This window comes from Periplaneta americana, chromosome 11 (assembly GCF_040183065.1).
Source record: "Periplaneta americana isolate PAMFEO1 chromosome 11, P.americana_PAMFEO1_priV1, whole genome shotgun sequence".
Taxonomy (NCBI): domain Eukaryota; kingdom Metazoa; phylum Arthropoda; class Insecta; order Blattodea; family Blattidae; genus Periplaneta; species Periplaneta americana.
The window spans coordinates 81,553,863-81,575,502 of record NC_091127.1 but is presented as its reverse complement, the minus strand read 5'-3'; the positions used below and the strand labels follow the sequence as shown (position 1 = coordinate 81,575,502).

Below are 21,640 nucleotides of genomic sequence, written 5' to 3'. Positions count from 1 at the left end.
GATCCAAGAACGGGGAAGAGGACAGCGGGAAGACCAAAGGCCCGATGGAGCGACTTCTTCAGGAGGGAAGCTCGTAGACAGTGGACATGAATGGCGACATGCAGGACAACAGGCAGATGCTCGGAAGAAGATGGATAGACCCTAAGTGACGGAAAGTTGACTGACATCAAACATCTATTATCAGTGCATAACGTCTAGTGACTGAAAATGGACAACATTAGAGACAGTGAATGAACAATCGTTAAGCATGAGGGTAATAACTTTTTAACGAGTACAATAGGCTCGTCAGGAATAGCTACTCAGGCGAGTATAAGGAGAGCTCACCCTGCTTGATGCAGGAAGCCCTTGTCCTAATGGGATGTAGTGGATTTATTTATTTATTTATTTATTTATTTATTTATTTATTTATTTATTTATTTATTTATTTATTTATTTATTTATTTATTTATTTATTTATTTATTTATTTATTTATTTATTTATTTATTTATTTATTTATTTATTTATTTATATCTTAATGTTGTCCATCATCTGATTTTTCTTCTGCCCCGAACTTTTCCTCCGTTCACCATTCCTTCAAGATTTTTTGTTTAAGAGAATTCTTTATTTATCGAGGGATTTAATATTTAGCTGGGGCGTATTCTGTATCTATGAAAAAAGAAAAAGGTATTTATTTAATGAATTAGTAATAATGAGCCAGAACCTCAATCAGAGGGTTATAAAGGTATTTAAAAGCCACCGGCGTAGCTCTGTCGGCTAAGGCGCTTGCCTGCCGATCCGGAGTTGCGTTCGGGCGCGGGTTCGATTCCCGTTTGGGCTTATTACCTGGTTGGGTTTTTTTCGAGGTTTTCCCCAACCGCAAGGCAAATTTCAGGTAATCTATGGCGAATCCTCGGCCTCATCTCGCCAAATACTATCTCGCTGTCACCAATCCCATCGACGCTAAATAACCTCGTAGTTGATATAGCGTCGTTAAATAATCAAGTAAAAATTAATGTACTTAAATATGATTAATGTAACATTGGTAATATAGGGCCCCTAACCCTAAGTGCAAGTCTGGGATCGTGATAATTACACGTCACAACTTTCACTGTGTATTCGTCTGATATGAATCTTAACGTTAAGTTAGGTTAGGTTAGGTCACGATGACTACGGCGGATTAGAACGACCCTTTGCGCGTCGGCCATACTGAGGCCTATTGTGCACCCCAAATGTTATGGGATTAATGAGGATGAGGGTGTACCAGCCCACCGGCTGCTTGTGACTGCTCACCCGCTCACCCAGTGAGGGCCTCCTACTCTACACCGCTCTAAGTTCACACTGCCACCAGAGCGGGTAGAAGAGAAAGTGACGATACTTCCACTAGTCCAGCGCTCGCTCTGCTTTCTGTTCTCAGTTTCAGGAGCGCTATTCGAGTCAATGCAGATGTTTTTAAAATACCCACTAGATAAAAGTATATTATAGTTTATCACAATATTTTACTTATTTAAAAAATGTAATACTACTACATTAACTACTCTTGAGTTATATCATTCACTCCTGAATCGTAAACACGAGTATAATAATCAACAGTAAACTGGAACATTCTGTCAGCTTCAGAGAGAAGAACGCAAAAAAAAGTGCAGCTTCGCAAAACTAAACATTTTTGTGTTGTTGTAAGTACATATTGACACAAAATTATAGTTTTCGATGTACAAGAAAGTATAATATAATATATCAAATGGTACATTATATTTTCACCAATACTTTTTTACTACTGCCAGAGCGGGTAGAAGACGTTACTTCCTTAGTTCAGTGGATCGTAGCCGAGTGGCGCTAGCCCTATTTTCAGTGCCCAGTTTCAAGATCGCTATTCAAGTGAATGAAAAAGGTTTTTAAAAATAACCCATTAGATAAGAATGTATTGTAAAGTACTTAGTTACAATATTTTACTTCTTTAAAAATGTAATATTATACTATATTAACAAATTGTGAGTTATATAACACAACCCTGAATAGTAAATATAATAATTAACCGAAAAATGGAACATTGTGCCGGCTTCAGCCAGAAATACGCAAAAAAAAGTACAGCATCGCAAAACTGAAAATTTTTATGGCATTATAAAGTACGCATTGACATGAAATTATAGTTTTATACACAAGAAAGATTGTAATATAATAAAGGAGACACTTTATCTTCACCAATAGTTTTTATCTACTATTTAGTCATTAGTTGCAGTTGTATCTGGTTTATACGTAATTCAGGGGAACAAAAAATATTACGTGCAACTAAGACTCATAAATTAAGCTTCGATATTATATCTATGTTAATGTAAGTTTTGATCTTTTGAAATATCTACATAGGTTATTTTGTGTTTTGTAAAATTAAAACAATTTGATAGCACTGTATTAAGTAGTTGTATGCTACTTATTGGAGAATATTAAATTAACGACTTTTCCATGAGGTCTATTACTTTCTCATATGCTCGATTAGAAATCTCTTATGATGTGGAAACGTAATAAACAACTGTAATATAATTGTAAACCAGATTAAGTTCTAGCCTAGATGCAAAGTAGAATTATACAGTACTTTTGTTACCGAAATAACTTTTACGTTAATTACGACTACAGTGCTATTATTAAAAATAAAATAATTAATAATTAAACATGCATATTTAATGAAGTAGAAGCTAGGTGCTTGGATTCAATTAGGAGTTCACAATTAGCACTTTAATACGGCACATTTTTTAACCGGCACATAGATTGAAAAATCTTCACATGTAGAAAGTCTATGGTAATCATCACAAGATAATCATTTTCTAATTCCAAAATATCGCTCTAGAGGATCCTAGTTAATTTTTTTCTGTCTGAATATATTTAAATCTTTTATCCCACAAGAATTAATATATTTCGCTAGTGCTCTGAATTGTCACTCTAAATAATTCAAGGGTTCTTTATATTGTCAATTACGTGTCATATATTATCTAAAATCGTGTAATGCTAGAATCCTTTGTACAGGGCAGACGAGGGAGTCTTTGAGTTCAACGTATCTGCATGGTCATTCATTCACCTTTGAATTATTTTGTATTTTCACTTTCCTCGAACCTATCACAGTTTATGACTCTAAAAAATGTATCGATTTTGAAAAACTCACACTAAACAGCTGAAATGCTGGTCTGGAGTTCATTCACTGGAAGGAATTACGCTCAATGTAACTAGACATAATTTTGGGCATTCAGGTGTGGAGTAATGGTACATAAATGCATACAAGCGCATGATCAACTAAGGTGTTCTTCTGATTTTCGGGTGTCACATCCAATTATTTTTTACTCGGATATTTAACGATGCTGTATCAACTGCTGCATTATTTAGCGTCAATGGAATTGGTCATAGCCAGATGGTACTTGGTAAGGATACATTGTTATGAGAACGGATTGATGTCCTCTTCGTTGGATATATTCTCTTCTTTTCTTTTTTTAAGATATCGAGGCAAGTTTGGGAAAATGTGTGTTATAGCATACGGTTTTGGTCGCCAGTTCTTGCGTGGAAGTCCTACCTCTTTACTGGCAATAATAAATTTATCGGCTCTTACAATCAAAAGTCGCCCTCGGTAGCGCAGTTGATATAGCGCTGGCTTTCAATGCTCGAGGTTGCGGGTTCGATCCCGGCCGAGATCGATGGCATTTAAGTGTGTTTAAATGCGACAGGCTCATGTCAGTAGATTTAATGGCATGTAAAAAAACTCCTGTGGGACAAAATTCCGACACACCGGCGAAGCTGATATAACCTCTGCAGTTGCGAGCGTCGTTAAATAAACCATAATTTTAAAAAAATCACAATCAAAACCGCAGAAAAATGGATATCACAGATATAAGAACGAGCATACAGTTTTCTGTGTTCGTGGAATTGCTCTACACCACTTCTGAAAAATAGTCTAGTCTATGGATGGATAAAAGAAAGTCTCTTCCTTACAGATTATAGAGTATCTATAATTGGATTTACATCAAGAACAAAACAATTAGGCTTATTACTACTCGCTCACATAAACGGCACTATAAAAATCACCCGAACATCACAAGAAATATCTTCTTAATTCCATAGCAGAACGAGTTCTACATGCTCTGTCCACAGTATTAAGAGGAAAACTGCAATCTTAGAACGATCGCCACGCCAATGTTTCGCTCAGTTGCCGCGGCGACACTAGGGGGTTTAAAAGTCCCATTAGACACTTGCCGAGTTACCACACTTTCTATTCTAAACGCTCTGCTGCCACGGTGAACAAGCAGCATTCCAACGGTCCTTTCAAGGTATCGAAGTGGCCTTGGAAGTGCTCTTATGGAATAAATCCTGCCAGAAATATTTCAGAAGCAAGAGGAGTAGAAATTCTACTCCTCTTGTGCAGAAGGCTGGGAACCCAGGAACGATTACGGAGAGTACGTCCCCTCCCGCAAGCGTCTTGACCTGAATATGTCTATTGAATGAGATGAGGAAGAGGAATAAGAAATCTAAATTCTTTTTCTACACGGGGGAGGAAGGGGAAATGGACCGTGACAATGAAAATTCCAACTCGGCATTTGCTTAACTAACTATGAAAAACCACGGAAAAACCACAGGTCCACATCTGTGGAGTAACGGTCAGCGCGTCTGGCTGCGAAACCAGGTGGCCCGAGTTCGAATCCCGGGACAAGTTACCTGGTTGAGGTTTTTTCCGGGGTTTTCCCTCAACCCAATACGAGCAAATGCTGGTTAACTTTCGGTGCTGGACCCCGGACTCATTTCACCGGCATTATCACCTTCACTTCAATCAGACGCTAAATAACCTAGATGTTGATACAGCGTCGTAAAATAACCCAATAAAATAATTAAAAAAACCACAGTCAGGTTGGTCGGTCCGGGAATCGAACCACGGACTTCACGAATGCGAGTCCCATGCAATACGTATGAGCCAACTCGCTCGATATATGAGTCTTTTGTTAGGTTATAAAAGACATGTAGATGAGGAGGCGAGACCTGGCATGTGAGCTGTGAGAATGGGGAAAGAATGAATTATCAGAAAGAGGATTTGTTTCAGGATGGTTAATACTATAGGAATCTACAGACACGGAGGTTCATCTCAGACTAAAAACTATTATTCCCCCTCCATACCCATTAGTGAAATAGCCACGGCACAAGATAAGATCACAGGAGAGGTCTTGTCTCCTCCATTGTACATCTAGGTTATAATAATCGGAATAGCGACATGTTTCTAATACCTATCGATAAAAGTGTTATATTCTTTAAAAGACTTTCGGACTTTAAGGACCTAAATAGACATGCTACTGGATTCCTATGTCGTGAGATCGACATGATGAAGAGCTCTACCTCAGACAACAGGAATCAAATTCAACACGAAGAATCACATGTGTTCCAGACTGAATTAAAATCTGCAATCGTTGCTTCAAAAAGACTTTTAATTTGCTCCGCATCACACAAGCGTGCGAAATCAGTACAATCCCTGGACGTTAATATCTATAGCATATTTTCCAGTTTCACGAATCCTATGTTGAACTTGAAGCTGCGCTTGTATTTCAGAATAGAATCCGTAATAAGACAAAAGCAATCTTGTATACCCTGCATTCAGAATCTTCCTGCTTTAATTTTAGGACTTAAAGGGAGTTTTCTGCTGCTCTACACAGTTATTCTGAAGCCATCTAGACACAAACTAAGTAACTACAATGAAGTGCTATGTCTTTGCGGGTCAACGTCTGTATTGAGATTGCAGATATCTCTGTAGGTCATCTCATGTGACCGATTTAACTGGAATATTGTATTATTCAAGAGATGTCTTGGTTAGACTAGTTCTATTGTGCAGAACTGTAGAAATCATTTTTGACAGACTTTATTTAACTTCGCCTACATGGGGAAGAGGGCATCTACCCCAAGTGCAATATAGCCTACTCACTGATTTTTTTACCTGAAAACAAAAGTAGATGGCACCTCAAAAATTTGTGATTTTTACATTTCTGCAGCACTTAAAAATTCAGCTCAAATTTCTTGTAAAAGTTCCATAAGATCGCAGATGTATCTAATTTAAAACTAGGAAGACAGACATACGAGAACAGAAAATGGCATTAAGTTGCTGCGTGTGCAGACATAAAAGCAGACTAACCTTCGGAATAAAAAAATAAGTGGAAGACTCATTAAAGTAGAGTTTATAAAAACTGTCATGATCAAAATGGTTTGTAAATATAATATTAATTAACAATTAATAAATCTCTATTTACACTTGCTCCCTAAGCCACATTAATTGATTCAACTTACCGCTGTGTAATCTGCTCCACGAAACACCTGCTCAATACCCATCCATAAAGTAAGTGGAATCAGAAGCAACAGTTTGAAATTTCCTAGTAATTTAATTGTGACAACTAGAAGTTGACTTCCCGATACTCTTGCACTGCTACTGGATCCGTCTTTGTTATATCTGCAGTAAGAAAGATTGCATTGCTTAGTTTAGCATATAAAATAATAGAAGAAAGTATAAAATTGCAATAATTTTCAACCTCGTAAAAATGGATGAATTCACAAAGTACTACATACACACGCACACACGTACATACATATGTTGTGTAACTGATGTCTCTTGCGTTTTACCTGAACATGTAAAACCGTGGGCATTTTGAAGTCACTCAATATCCAGACATAGGCAACTACATAGGCTTAGTACAGAGTCTCTGAAATATTTATGGTAATCTGGACGTTGAGCTGTTTTTTCTGGATTATCTAGGATACCCAAAGCGATTTGATTAATCTGATTCCACAGGGATTTAAAACGGAAATTAAAGCAGAGATCAATTATTCACAATCTGTAATACATGTAATGGACGAAACTACTGATATTATGAGTACAAAGAAGTGCCAAGTTCACGCTATGTCAACAAGATCGGTGACATTGTTAAAAAGTTTCTAGGTTTGTCATTTTGGTCAAATATACATACTATAGCATAGGCAATTTGTGAACATTTCTATTTTTTTATTATCAAGAAGCGTGTTAGACTTTTGACATAAGTAATCATAAATCAAATATGTCAGATTCCAAACGTGTTCACTCTATATTTTCAGGTCTGTTCAAACTATCCTGAACTGCAAGTCAATTACATATAGCTCTCTCATATGAATGCATTTATGTCTTAGATAAGTCTTCAAATTAATTCCAAAATTCCTAGAATAGAAATAGATATGCATATGTAACTTCTTTTTATGGTGATTATAATGGCGGCGGAAATAATGGTATCGTCATCGTCGTCATCATCTTCCTTCAAAATTTCCTCACTAGTAGAGACCATGAATATCTTAGTGGAAAAATATTGTGGAAATGGAAATAAACTGTCTGATCATTGCCTAATATTAAATACAAGAAAAGATTAAATAATATAATTTTAAGTTTTGTAATCAATAGTAAGTTACATAGACATAGAAGCCTAATTTATTTAAGGCTTACCTCTTAAGTGGATTAACTCCAAATGTTATCATGAGACAGGCAAGTACCATACAAGCAAGGTAGATACCGGCGATCGTAAAAATATCCTCTTCTGGAGGTCTCTCCAGATTTGGATTTATTTCGGTTTCTTGGCTGCCAGGACAGAAGTTATAGCCACAAGTTTCCCATACACGTATACTAGTAGTAGAATTCTCATTGACCGTGACAGGTTTCGCAGCTGAAAATACTGTTACAAGAGATGATAACAATAAATAATAATAATAATAATAATAATAATAATAATAATAATAATAATAACAAAAATAAAAGGTTATTGTGTTTCTTAGGCTCTAACACTTTCATACGAATTATCACACTAACAAAAGTCTTCTCCGCCATCTTTACAGAAATATGGTTATATATATATATATATATATATATATATATATATATATATATATATATTACAGATGGATTAAAATTTTGTGACGATTATACTCGTAAGGCAAATGAAAAATATGTAGTGAAATGTTTAACTTTCACTTATTTCTTATACCTAACAGTAAACGCTATAAAGAAGAAATAGTAGCAAGTTTATTTATGGAATCAAATCATTTAGAACAGCCGTCATGCTCTAAGACAGTGGTCGTCAGCACTCGCTGAAATGTGCAATGGGTACGCGGTGCCGTCCCGTGTGCACTGTCGTGCAACAGGGAGAGATAGAGAGCATACCCGCTAGCAGCTACGAGAGCACTATAGTGCACTGCGTTTTCCGCGGGTAAAAGAGGCTAGCCCCAGCGTGCTCTGTGCTGACGACCCCTGCTCTAAGATAATAAATAACATGTTTACAATAAATTCATGTAATACGTATACTTCGTTCCATATGTCTGACAGGCGACGTAAAGATTGTCGGTAGAGAGAGACAGAGAGAGAAGGATAATTGCTATTGAACCAACGGCAGAGGTCTCATTCCATGCTTATCTTGAAGTTAGGCGTCTGAAGCGTTCACCCCCCGCCCAACTTCAATATAAGCGTGGAATGGGTCCTCTGCCATTTGATTCAACGGTAATTATCCTTCTCTCTCTCTACCGGCAATGTTTACATCGCCTGTCAGACATTATGGAATGAAGTATAGTTTCGACATTCTGGAATTTACAGAGAAAAGATGGGGTTACAGAGATTCGCATTATCCTTACATTCAAACAGGAGAAATACAGTAGTATTATCCTCCTATTCGAAAAGTAAATAGGCAATTTCAGTACGAAATGAGCAAATAGCTGAAGCTTTAACATCTAACAAATCCTAGACTTACAATATTAACTTCATTGTGCTGTCAGAACTTAAGAGAAGAAAATGTTGTAATTTTACATTAATTTTTAATTGTTTACTTTATATTTGGCAGCCTATGTGCATATAAAGTATAAAGGTTTGATTACGAAAATAACGGTACACTCTTTGTAATGGTATTTCTCTGTGTTAGGGATAAAGAAGAAGGGGGGACAAGACTAACTGTAGTAACTTTCGAGGAATGGTATCACTGTTGCTGACATTGTACAAAATTTTGTCCAATATTCTTTTGAGAAGATGAACTCCATATGTAGATGAAATTATTGGGAATCATCAGTGTGGTTTTAGATGTACTAGATCAACTATTTATCAGCTATTTTGTATTCGACAGATAATGGAGAAAAAATGGGGGTATTACGGTACAGTGCATCAGTTATTGATATATTTCAAAAAAGTATATGACTCGATTAAGAGAGAAGTTTCATATGATATCCTTATTGAATTTGGTATTCCCAAGGAACTAGTTCGATTAATTAAAATGTGTCTCAGTGAAACGTACAGCAGAGTCCGTATAGATCAGTTTCTGTTAGATGCGTTTCCAATTCACTGTGGGCTAAAGCAAGGAGATGCACTATAACCTTTACTTTTTAACTTTGCTCTAGAGCAGCGGTCGTCAGCGCAGAGCACCCTGGGGCTAGCGTCTTTTACCCGCGGAAAACACGAGTGCTGACGACCACTGCTCTAGAGTATGCCATTAGGAAAGTTCAGGATAACAGAGAGGGATTGGAATTGAACGGGTTACATCAGCTGCTTGTCTATGCGAATGATGTGAATATGTTAGGAGAAAATCCACAAACGTTAGGGAAAATACGGGAATTTTACTTGAAGCAAGTAAAGAGATAGGTTTGGAAGTAACTCCCGAAAAGACAAAGTATATGATTATGTCTCGTGACGAGAATATTGTTTGAAATGGAAATATAAAAATTGGAAATTTATCCTTTGAAGAGGTGGAAAAATTCAAATACATGGGAGCAATAGTAACAAATATAAATGATACTCGAGAGGAAATTAAACACAGAATAAATATGGGAAATGCCTGCTATTATTCGGTTGAAAAGCTTTTATCATCCAGTGTGCTGTCAAAAAATCTGAACGTCAGAATTTATGAAACAGTTATATTACCGGTTGTTCTGTATGGTTGTGAAACTTGGACTCTCACTTGGAGAGAGGAACATAGGTTAAGGGTGTTTGAGAATAAGGTTCTTAGGAAAATATTTGGGGCTAAGAGGGATGAAGTTACAGGAGAATGGAGAAAGTTACACAATACACAACTGCACGCATTGTATTCTTCACCTGACATAATTAGGAACATTAAACCCAGACGTTTGAGATGGGCAGGGCATGTAGCACGTATGGGCGAATCCAGAAATGCATATAGAGTGTTAGTTGGGAGGCCGGAGGGAAAAAAACCTTTGGGGAGGCCGAGACGTAGATGGGAAGGTAATATCAAAATGGATTTGAGGGAGGTGGGATATGATGATGGAGACTGGATTAATCTTTCTCAGGATAGGGACCGATGGCGGGCTTATGTGAGAGCCGGCAATGAACCTCCCGGTTCCTTAAAAGCCAGTAAGTAAGTAAGTTAGGGATAAATAACTCTTATTTGCAATGAGAAATCTGCCTTTCTTTTTACAACATCGGTGTTTAGTTGTTAATATCTGGAAGAGTAACGCAGACACGTGCAGAGTCCTTACTCACACGATATTAGTACTGTTCTCTATGTGACAAAATAGTGATTAAAAGAAAAAAAAAAAAAGGACTGTAGATGAAGGAAATAATATTATTGAAGACAGAGAAGGATTTACGAATAGGCTGAGTAGGCTACAGCCTTGAGCGGCGTGTCTTAGGAACAATAATTTTTAAGACAGTTTTTACCTCTCTTATAACAGCAAGGTTTGCACATAGGATGAATTATTGTCCAGATGACTATGAAGTCCGAGCTCATGGAATAATCTGTAGGAGAGAAAATCTAATCCTCATTACTGACTCACATCCTCCCCAGCTGAATTCAAGAATAATTAGGTACTCTAGTGAACATAGCTTTCCATGCTTAAGGCAAATTAAACATTATTTATATTAAAAAATTAATGAGGACAGACTTTATGCTCTAGTTATTCTCAATATTGAGTCATAATTATCGAGGTCATTGGCATATGACGATCTAATAAATCAATTTGCTAGTCAAAAAGTGATAAGTTAGGTATTTTGATCATAGCATGCTGTAGTAGTTTATTACATAGTTAATTATGCATTCTAATACATGTTTATCTGTAGTAATGTCACGAGAGGTCTGAGATTTATCTGGGAAATCTCAGACCTCGAGTGACATTTATTTTGTTAGGACTATTTTGTGAATAAAATAAAAATGTAAATAATATAGCCCTAAAATTCGATCACAAAAAGTTAATAATTGTATATTTACGAATACTTAACCTATTCAGGCATTGTGAAGTTGAAATAGATGAATATCGATTGCTGCAATAAAGAAATTCGATGTTATTATTCAGTAATGCCAATTGCGAAAAGCGAAATACAGGTTTAACAATGTTAATTACATTTACTGCACTTTTCTCTTATTATTATAATAACACAAATACATTTACATTATCTGTTGAAATCATAGTTTAATTTACAATTTTATAATATAATTATAGTAACCTGATTAATACATTAATTAAATGAAGAATTGTATAGCAATGCTTATGTATTCAAAGCGAGACATGTTGTACACAGTGAAGCCATCTCCGTATAGATAATTAAAACACGAATTTTATTACTCCATACGGAAGGTAATTTGATCAAAGGCCTTGTATATATTACTATACAAGGTGTTTGGGTTTGATATGCGATGATGTTACATAAATTTGAACATCTGACTTTCTATTAACTGTTCAATTTCATTCACAAAATACAAATTTTATAGGCTACAATTATAGGTTAAGTTACCTGTGGAAGCAGGACCAGTGTCAGCTGTGCCTTATTTCGACCGTTCCTCGTGCTACAGGAAAGCATTTTTTATAGCTCGACAAACGCATTCTCGCTGTAGTGTGTAACGGAACTAAAACTGCATCTACACAGTTCAATATTCCAATCGCGTATGTGTGCAATCTGGGAAGAATATTGAAAGAATCAAGTTTAAAAGGTACGTTCAATTAATATGCATGAAAATTTTGTGTCTACATGGTGCACCGTTTTGAACGTCGTTTTTACTGCGTAAATATATTAATTAATATTAAATATCAATCTTGCATTCACTGCTTTAAAGTTAAAAGAACAATTTAACCGTGTAGTTGCATCTTAATGCATTCATGATCATCAATTTACGGGGAAACAGTTGGCGACAACGACTAAACAAAAGAACGACCATGCGATAAATTGATAGCGATAAATCTAGCTGCAAAAATTATCGCAAAATGTGACTGTGATTGGTTGGAATTCAAAATTTCATTACACTTCATTGGTCGAAAATGGAATGACGTCATATAAACGAAATAGTCAGCATAATGTTTAAATATGTAAATAAAAAAACTTACAAAGTTCTTATAGTCTAAACAAAAAATACTAATTCTTTTATATTTTCCTACTTTACCAATGATATCAAAGAACATTATATTTCCATTTGTTATTAAATCAATACATTAAAATAGTAAACATGCTTAGCAATTATTAATAATTTTTAAGTTATCAAGGTTTCAAAAGATACCAGTAATGTCTTTCTTGCAATTCTTGAAGAAGTAAACAGAGAGTCCGTTATCTTAAGAACAGCCATAGGTTATTACTTTAAATGATGGTTCTCAATGTCGATAATGGTACTCAAGAAGACAAACGTAAACCCATCAAAAGCCTATAGTCAATGCTAAATAATCCGCAGACAGCATATTTCATAATTATGTATCCTTTACAGTTCCATTAAGTAATTCATCTAATACCTCTGATTGAGGTTCTGACTATGTACATCTATTATAATAGATAATTATCAGGCAGTACATATCGCTTGACTATGTTGGTCAGAGGAAGAACAATTGTTGCATACATCTTAAGTCTTTTTAGTGAAATATGTTACTGGTCAGCGATATATATGCAATGAAGGGAGAAAGGAACTGGCCACATTTCAACTGTTTATCTTATTTGCTTAGTCTTGGTAAAACTAGTATTCGGTTTAGTTTCAGCTCAGTTTATTAACATATTTTCCAGAAAGAACTATATAATGAAAATAAAAAAAAAACTTCAAGAATATCCTGTGTTTTGCAATGCAATACATGGAAGAAATATCTGAGACTATAATTAAAAGCCAGAATATGTGATTGTGTGTATGGATATGCGTTTGTGTAGTCTTGTTTTACTCAGAATTTAATAAAACTTCCCAAAATTTAATAGTAATATCAGAATGTTTTTTTTTTAGTTTGGCATGTGGATAGACATCCTGTAGCTTCCAGATCGATAACTCTAATGGTCTTAAGCTAATAAACACAATGTGTAAACGTAAACTAGTTCTAACGTACAAAATGTTTAAGGGGTTAGGTACAGCTTACAGCAGTAAAATTTTGGAAATATTCAACATTTTTTTCCTCCATTACTGTACCTTGTACAATAATAAAAATTAGTGTGATATGTGTAAAACACTGCCCTTCTGCTATATGAAAAAAAAATATATTTTTACGATTAAAAAAAATTATTCACATTTTTTTTTTTTTTTTTTTTTTTTTTTTTTTTTTTTTTTTTTTTTTTTTCAAAATTCAGTTCACTGTACAGTGATGAAGCGTTTCCCACATATCTCAAAAACTATCCAACATTCTGTGATGAATTTCTTTATGTATATTTATGCATCTCATATCTACAATATGATGCAAGATCACTTCTCTACCTTTGATAGATTGTCTGATAAAAAAAATAAATTCATTTAAAAAATGGTCAAATATCAGTATTTTGTTCTAATACAAAATAAAAAAAAATATTATTTATTAAGGAATGTAGTTGAAAGAGCATGATATTGTAAACATGAGTTTCAGCAATAAAAATATTTTTTTCATATATTAGAAGGATAGTGTTTTACACATACCAATTTTCATTATTGTACAAGATACAGTAATGGAGGAAAAAAAAGAGTTGAATATTTCCAAACATTTTACTGCTGTAAGCTATACCTAACCCCTTAATCGAAAAAAAATGTCCAAAAAATTAAGTCAGAAAATAATATAGACCTATCTAAATGGCAAGAATGGCTAAAAAATAAAATATTTAAATATAAATAATGTCTAAATACTAAAATATCCTCTGTGATGATGTACGAAAAAGAAGATATTGTGTGGCAGTACGTTCGTTTCCTTGGTAAGATTGTAGTTGTTTAAATTTCTAAATAACATGTTTGGAACAGTATGACGACTACCTACTTCGAAGAAGGCAAACAAATTTAGTTCATAACAACTATTACTATCATTTTAGGCTTAAAAGCCAAAATGTCAACAGAATATACTGGAGGTGTTCTCTCCGTGATGCCTATAACGCAACATGCGCGACGAGAATTGTAATTTTGAGAATACTGAAGTGTACGAAGTCGTAGTCTACACATCTCACAACCAGTAGAAAGACGTATAAATGAGGAAAACTCTTCAGCTATAAAAGAAAGTAACTCAGCCAATGAGGCACCAGCGGCAATCGATTTCCACATATTCTGAGAACTATATTTTTCCAGAATCAATCATTCTCAAATATGGTTTCGATGATGCCGTCTGTCTGTCACTCTGTGTACAGCGATTTCTCCCGAACTACTGGACGAATGTTGTTCATATTCAGTACGTACGAGTCAATATATCTTGGAATCATGCAATGAAATATAAGTAATAATTTTAGTAAAATTTTAATAGTCCTTTTATTGAAATAAAAAATATAAAATGTTCATAAATGTGAAGTGTATTCAAATTATTTTTGTTTCAGTTCTGTTTCTTGTATAATAATGTACGTAGTAGTAATAATTGAATTTACAAATCTGTCATATCTTTAGGTCATCATGTTTGGAGAAATTATCATTTTTTTCTTTTGGTTACGAATATTTCAAGTACCAAAAATAACTATTATACTTGGCTGGTATCTAAACTGGCCTTTATTTCACCGTCCTTAACAACCTAAACAATGGCTTTATTTACAGCACTGAATTAAAAGTTTTAACTCCTAGCTGTGAATTAAAATTTTAAAATCACTTTCTTATTCACAACCAAAACATTAGCGACAATAAAATCCATACATTAATTCATTTAGAACTTCTTCACAAACTATCACACTCTACTTCGCATCGGACGCTAATCTTTTCACTCGCGGATAAAATCCAATTTTACTCTCTTATACAGGCTGCACCATAAGTCACCGTACCCTTATATATATATATATATATATATATATATATAGATATAGGAGACGAGGTAAGACCTGTCCTGTGACCTTATCATGCACCGTATCTATATCACCCATGGGTATGGAAGGGGGAAGATAAGTTTTTAGTCTGAGCTGAACTTCCGTGTTGTAGATTCGTGTAATGTTAACCTCCGTCACCCCTCACACGCCAAACTCCTTTTCTGATTGCCTAACCATGGATGAATATTTATCCATGGCCTAACCTTTCCTTTCTCTCTCAACTCATGTACCGTGTCTCGCCCCCTGAACTACAATGTAATGTACAGTAGAGCGTCTCCTTTAGGCACAGTGAAAACGTAAACGAAGTGCAGGTAACGTGTGGGGAGAGGACGAGCCGTACGATAAACACGAGGGATGCACAAGGTTTTAGTTACAACACACAAATCCAAAGAACACAAATTGCATAACATTATCATATACACATTTTAACTAACAAGCAATTGTAACGTTGAAATAATTAAATATAACAAATCAAATGTTGCTACTTATGTGATATTGCTTTCAAGCAGCATTTTTACGGTATGAATTTCATTCTCTGTATGACTAACATAATGTCACCGTGTTCTGTGGCCGAATTAACAAAACTACAGTTATATTGGTCTGAAGTTACAACATTATTTCCTACAGTAATGTAGTTTGTTAATTCGGCCACACAAGACGGTTATATTATATTAGTCATACAGAGAATGAAATTCATGACCGTAAAAAATGGTGCTTGAAAGCAACATCATATAAGTAGCAAAATTTGATTTGTTATATTGAATTATTTCAACGTTACAATTGCTTGTTTGTTAAAATGTGTATATGATAACGTTATGCAGTTTGTGTTCTTTTGTTTTGTGTTTTTTTTAGAAAATTTCAATTAATGCTCCACTATAAATGTTGTACCTAAAACCTCGTGCATCCTTCGTGTTTATCGTACGGCTCGTCCTTCCCCCACATTTTACCTGCACTTTGTTTACGTTTTCACTGTGCCTAAACGAGACGCTCTACTGTACTGTAGAATTACTAATTACCAAACCTGGTGATGAAAGGATGTGGCGACACTGAAAGGCACTGAAAATACAGTACTGGGTGAAAGTCTAAATTGTTACAAGCCTCTTGTATACTACTCACTCCTCATGAGCTGAATATAAATATTTTTAAAATGATTTTATATTGGTAGAAATATTTAGTTTCTGAACACAGAAATGTCGTTTTTAACATGTTGGTTGTATATTTGTTTTAAACTTTTGCTCCTAAACTAAAAAATAAGCTCATCTTATATTGGATGTCACTATCTACTTCCATAACATCAAACTTTAGATTAAAAGATCATTAACCTCTACAGTTTTAAGTAAGAGATTTGCATTATGGTTACTTGTCCTTAGTTTAAAACGCATAACTTTATCAATATTTGAGAGAGCTTATCTTAATTCAAATTACTAGGTACAAGCTCTATTATCTCAAATTATTTACAGTAAGAGATAACCAAGGCACGATAGTTATGTGTTATAATATGAAATATGTTCAGAGAAGTTTTCTAGAATATTGCTCATGAATATCTTCCCAAAATTCTGATAAACAAGGATCACTTGCAGCTTGAGGTTCAGAGGTGTATTACTTATGCATAGGCCAACTCGGGACATGAGCGGGGTGGCAGATTATGGGGGCAGCAAAATTATATTTTATACATAATCTGGTGGATGTTAAAAATTAGGTACGTATTACATATGAAAAACGAATGGCATCTCTACTATCAATAATGCTGTCTGCTACCCTGTGGCTTCGATTGCCTGAAATAGGAATAACTTTATATACCGGGTGTTTCCGTGACCATGTTGAGAACTTTCAGAATGTCGGAAAATGTCAAAAGCGCCATCCTGAGATAAGGAACCCTCTTAAAGCCTCTATTAAAAGTTATAAGCCAAATCAGTTCCCAGTAAATAGCAGCCCACCCTAAATTTATGCATTTTGGGATGCCTATTCAATTGGAAAGAGAAAAATCTCAAGTTCACTTTTTGTAGATTTAAATAAATTATCAGCTATGCAATATTACATTTTTATCAAGTTAAGCTGATAAATATACTTACAGTACAATACCACCGTAATCATTGGAATAAATGCTTAAAATGGCACCTTCCAGCGTCATTACAGTCGTTGCAGTGCAGCTGTATGTTCTGTAACATCCATTCAACCGCCCTGGGGTCGTTATGACGATATTATAAGTAACTAAGATTCTTAACAAGAGTTCCTTTTCATAATGTATAGCAAGAATTTTTACATGTGAGATGTTGACGTCACAATATCATGCTTTTCGAGATCTCGATACCGTAATAATGGTTTGTTCGTCTTTCAACTGTCACGTTTTTTTTTTTTCGTTCTTCAATATAATACCTGTGTTTTTTATCTGGCATTACTTAAAAAGTACTAGTGTTGTTACGTTGTGAATTTAGTTCTTTATTAGTTCATTATTATGAGTGTAGCTGGTCGACCAAGAAAATGTGGTAGAACGTTTAGAAATGTAACTGCATTAATAACTCATATGTAGAAAATGATGTTTGTAACAACGTTTCAAGAAGTGAAATTATGCATGAAGACAGTATTACATATTACGATGTAAAAATTTAAAAAATATGTGCGTCCATCGCAGCAAAGACGTATACCGTAGAACATCTTGCAGATTATTTTGTAATGTTGTGCAGAGGGCCGTGGTTCATGTAATGTACTTCATCTCCATTTGAGTTATTAATACAGCTGTGTTAGGTTTTTTTAATAATATCAGTAATGTGGGACTTTGTGTACATGAATTTTATTGTGATTTTCAACCCACTAGTATTGTTAATTTGTATATTGATTTTTATTATTATAATTGTGTCGCTGTAACTTCTTGTGACGTAGAAAACATTTTCTTAGCTTAAGCAAATTTTTACTGACAGTTGTGGTGAAAAATATGAATTTAATAATCTCAGAATACATATTTTTGTTTACCGTAACGGAGCTGATCTCGTTAAATGGATTAATTGTGTATATATTGTATTTATAGAGTATATACAGTTAATGTGTATCATGTTTACTGTAATGTTCTATAATATATACCAGTTCAGTAGTATCATCGATCTAATTATATTTCCTGTCATATGTAGCACTAATATTTTGTAGAGCGCTAGTTTCCCAATGTTAGTGCGTTTATGTGGTTAAAAAGTAGCTGAACAGACCATTTCAGTTTTGTAGCAATCCCACTTAGAGTTGTCATGCTCCATTATTATTAGGCCTATTATTAGTCTATTATTATTGTTATTATTATTATTATTATTTACCGAACTAGGTTTTACCTTTCGTAGCGTCCTGACATACGCATTTAATTAATATTTGAGGAGAAAAATTAGCTCCGGGGCCGGGGATCGAACCCGGGTTCTTGGTTTTACGTACCAAGCGCTCTGACCACTGAGCTACGCCGAATCCAATCCACAGCACCGGACCGAACCCTCCTCCTTCAATGTTTCCCTTTGTGGCCTGACTCCAAGTTAGGCATATATGTTGACGTATATGTCCAATGTCAACTGCCATTATATTAGGAGCGCACTCAGTTGAGTGACTTGTTTGACTGGAATTCCGCAGTTAAGTGCACAGTAATCTGTACAGCAGTGATGTCAAAGCAAGCGCATTTTTCGGACCTTGACGTCGTGCGCGGGCATCAAGCGCTGGTATGGAAGGAGGAAGGATTATGCATTTGAATAAGCAGCCTGTTGGATTAAGAAAGCAGTGGTGTACAAACTTCAGACGGAACGTGAAATTTTTATGTCGTTATTTTTATATGGCTTCTTTCTGTTTGGTATTATCTATATTGTCTGTAAAACAAAAGTGCTAACACCAATTTCTTAATATTGCAGTTATGTTTTAAACGTTAATAAATAATAAAGAGTTAAGAAGGAATATTCACATAAATTCCATAGTAGTACAACTAAATTGTACTAAGTGAATGAAAGACATCATTCCTAAAGAAAGTGATATCCCAAAGAAAGAGTATGATATGATAAGTTGGAATTGATATTGATGGTGTCTTATAAAAGTAATGAATAAACTAATCAAAACAATATTATAGTCCGGCGTAGAAATTGGTTATCGCTATTTTATAGTAAACCTTGTTTTGAAATTAAGACTAGTACTGTCTGATAATAAATCAACAAAAAATTGCGGATTATCCACAAATAAGACAATTTATAAAGAAATAGAGTTGCACTATTTCTCAATGCACTGGAACGGGTTATAGGTCTCGTGTATAATTCTACCGACTGCTTGTGTATTCTACGATGCAATCTTCTTTCATCGGAACTATTTTCTTCCTTCCGCATCGTGAATAAACTGCACTAAGCACCGCCGTCTGGATACCTTCGCCTAGCGTCTCGTTAACTGCCTGCTCTATGCTGCCGATTTTGCGTATCATAGATGGCAGCAGCTAACACACCCTTCACGCAATCACGTACAGTACAAGAGTTGTATGAATTATCCGGTAACACATAAAAATTTCAACTTTTTTGTTTTGAATATTATTTTTATGAGCATGCAAGAAAATTAAATTTTAACTAACACACATCCTGTTGGCATAATTCACAGTTTCAGGACCTTCCTAGACAGCGGTTTACTGTAGCACACATATCGGAACACATTTTCTGTTTCTTTTTTTCCGATATTTGATAACAATGGTCTAACAAATTTCACAATGAATATTTCGCTAACCATCTTTTGATGACCTGAGACACTACACTTCAGTAAATCACACTGAGAAAGGGGTGAAATCAAGTATTTATGCATTGTTTTCAGTATGTGGCTCGATTTCTTACAGTATGGCACAGCAGCTTCAACAAATTCTTGCACATGTTTTATTAGCCCTACAAAGGGCTGTTTAGGATAGCGAAGGCCTCCTCTATCTTGATTATGGATTAGTTCCATGAGTGGTGTTGATGAATTCGACATTGAAATGTTGCTAACACATATGTCACAACTTAATCTTTCATCCACCACACGAATCAAATATCCACAAACCAATGCTTGAGTGGCTGTTTGCAGGTTTATGAAAACCGTAATTTCAGGCTCTCGAATTCTATCGAGAAGGACAGTTACGTAATCTGGAAGAATATTTTCATCAACAGATTCAGCACTGGAGCTCGTGCTTGGCAAGCTATCGCCACAGTAATTTTGATTTCTGCTAGCAACGTTGGCACTTTTAGAAGAATCATGATGCCAGATTTTAGCATTCTTTTTATGGCACATGCTGCTGTACGTGCATCTGTAATGTCATTAGATCCACCTCCCATTCTGACTGCGCTAAATACAGCCTCCACGGGATCTCCGGAAAATCTCCTAGTAAGGACATAAAAGAACCCGTTTTGCAGCAGGAAAGTCACACACTCTACTGTAGATTTCACTGTAAACAAGAGCGCTTCTACAGTCTCATTGGTTAAGCCCTTCATTTTCGCACGCTTTGATTCAGTTTGAATTTTCATAATATATTCACTGAAATCTTCGTTTAGCCATTGTAGCCTTTCATCAGCTACGGAATAGAAATGCATGCAGTCTTCATTATTTTGTCTAAGATGCTGAGTTCTGTCGCTGATATCACGAAACGTAAAAAAATCTGTAAATTGACTTCATAAATTTGATTGTTGAATCTGCTTCTGAAAAATCGATCTTACAGTTTAACTGGGAATGATTGTTCTTTATGAATTCTATTGTGGCCGTTACATCAGGAGAGAATATCTGAACAGCTTACAGGACATTCATCTTTTCCAAGTTGGTGGGTTCAACATGTTTTTTTGTTAAATAGCGAACTGGCTTCACAGTCAGATCTCTCTGTAATCGATAAATTTCCTTTGGATATTTAGAACTAATTACATCATTGCCGTCTGTGAGTTCTCTATCCAGGAACTGAGACCTGATATTCTTAAGTACATGGCAATAATCAAAACTGAAGTAAAGTTTACGATTATGATCGCATGGATGAGGGACACACGTCTTGAGTTCTCCGCCTCCATATTGCTTAAACATAGAAACATTAGTCCTGTGATTTTCTGTCACTATCCTAAGTACATAGAAACCACAGTCTTCTACAGCATTGATCACTTGCTTAACTAAAAGGTGAAGGTCGGAGCCCTGCAGACCTCTAACTAGGAAATAAGCCGCGGGAATAGTGTACTTTGTAGACAAACCGTTTACCACAAAACAGAGTAGCTTGTTTGCTAACACAGGATATTTCCCTATGTTTGCGTCATACACCCCGTCAGCATTGACTGCTCCAATGAATTTATCAATTGTCCTGTCATAGATAAGGCGTTCCTTTATTGCCATTTCATCAACGATAACTGAGACAATCTTCTCTATTGGTTGCAGGTTCTCACCACTCAGCTTTAAGCCTGTCCTTTACCAACTGTGAAATTCCCACATCACAGTCAATATGACCCATGTACTTGTCT

The 21,640-nt window shown here is 35.2% G+C and overlaps 1 protein-coding gene across 3 annotated transcripts in view; it reads right to left on the bottom strand.

The window, feature by feature from the left end:
* Positions 1-21,640, bottom strand: part of LOC138709149 (UNC93-like protein) — a 60,369-nt gene that overhangs the window by 16,954 nt on the left and 21,775 nt on the right. For all 3 annotated transcript variants that reach the window (XM_069839687.1, XM_069839688.1, XM_069839686.1), the window contains exons 3-4: positions 7,455-7,680; positions 6,278-6,437 (exon numbers count right to left, since the gene is read on the bottom strand). In XM_069839687.1, coding sequence (XP_069695788.1) covers positions 6,278-6,437; positions 7,455-7,680 — 386 coding nt within the window. The remainder of the gene's footprint in view (positions 1-6,277; positions 6,438-7,454; positions 7,681-21,640) is intronic.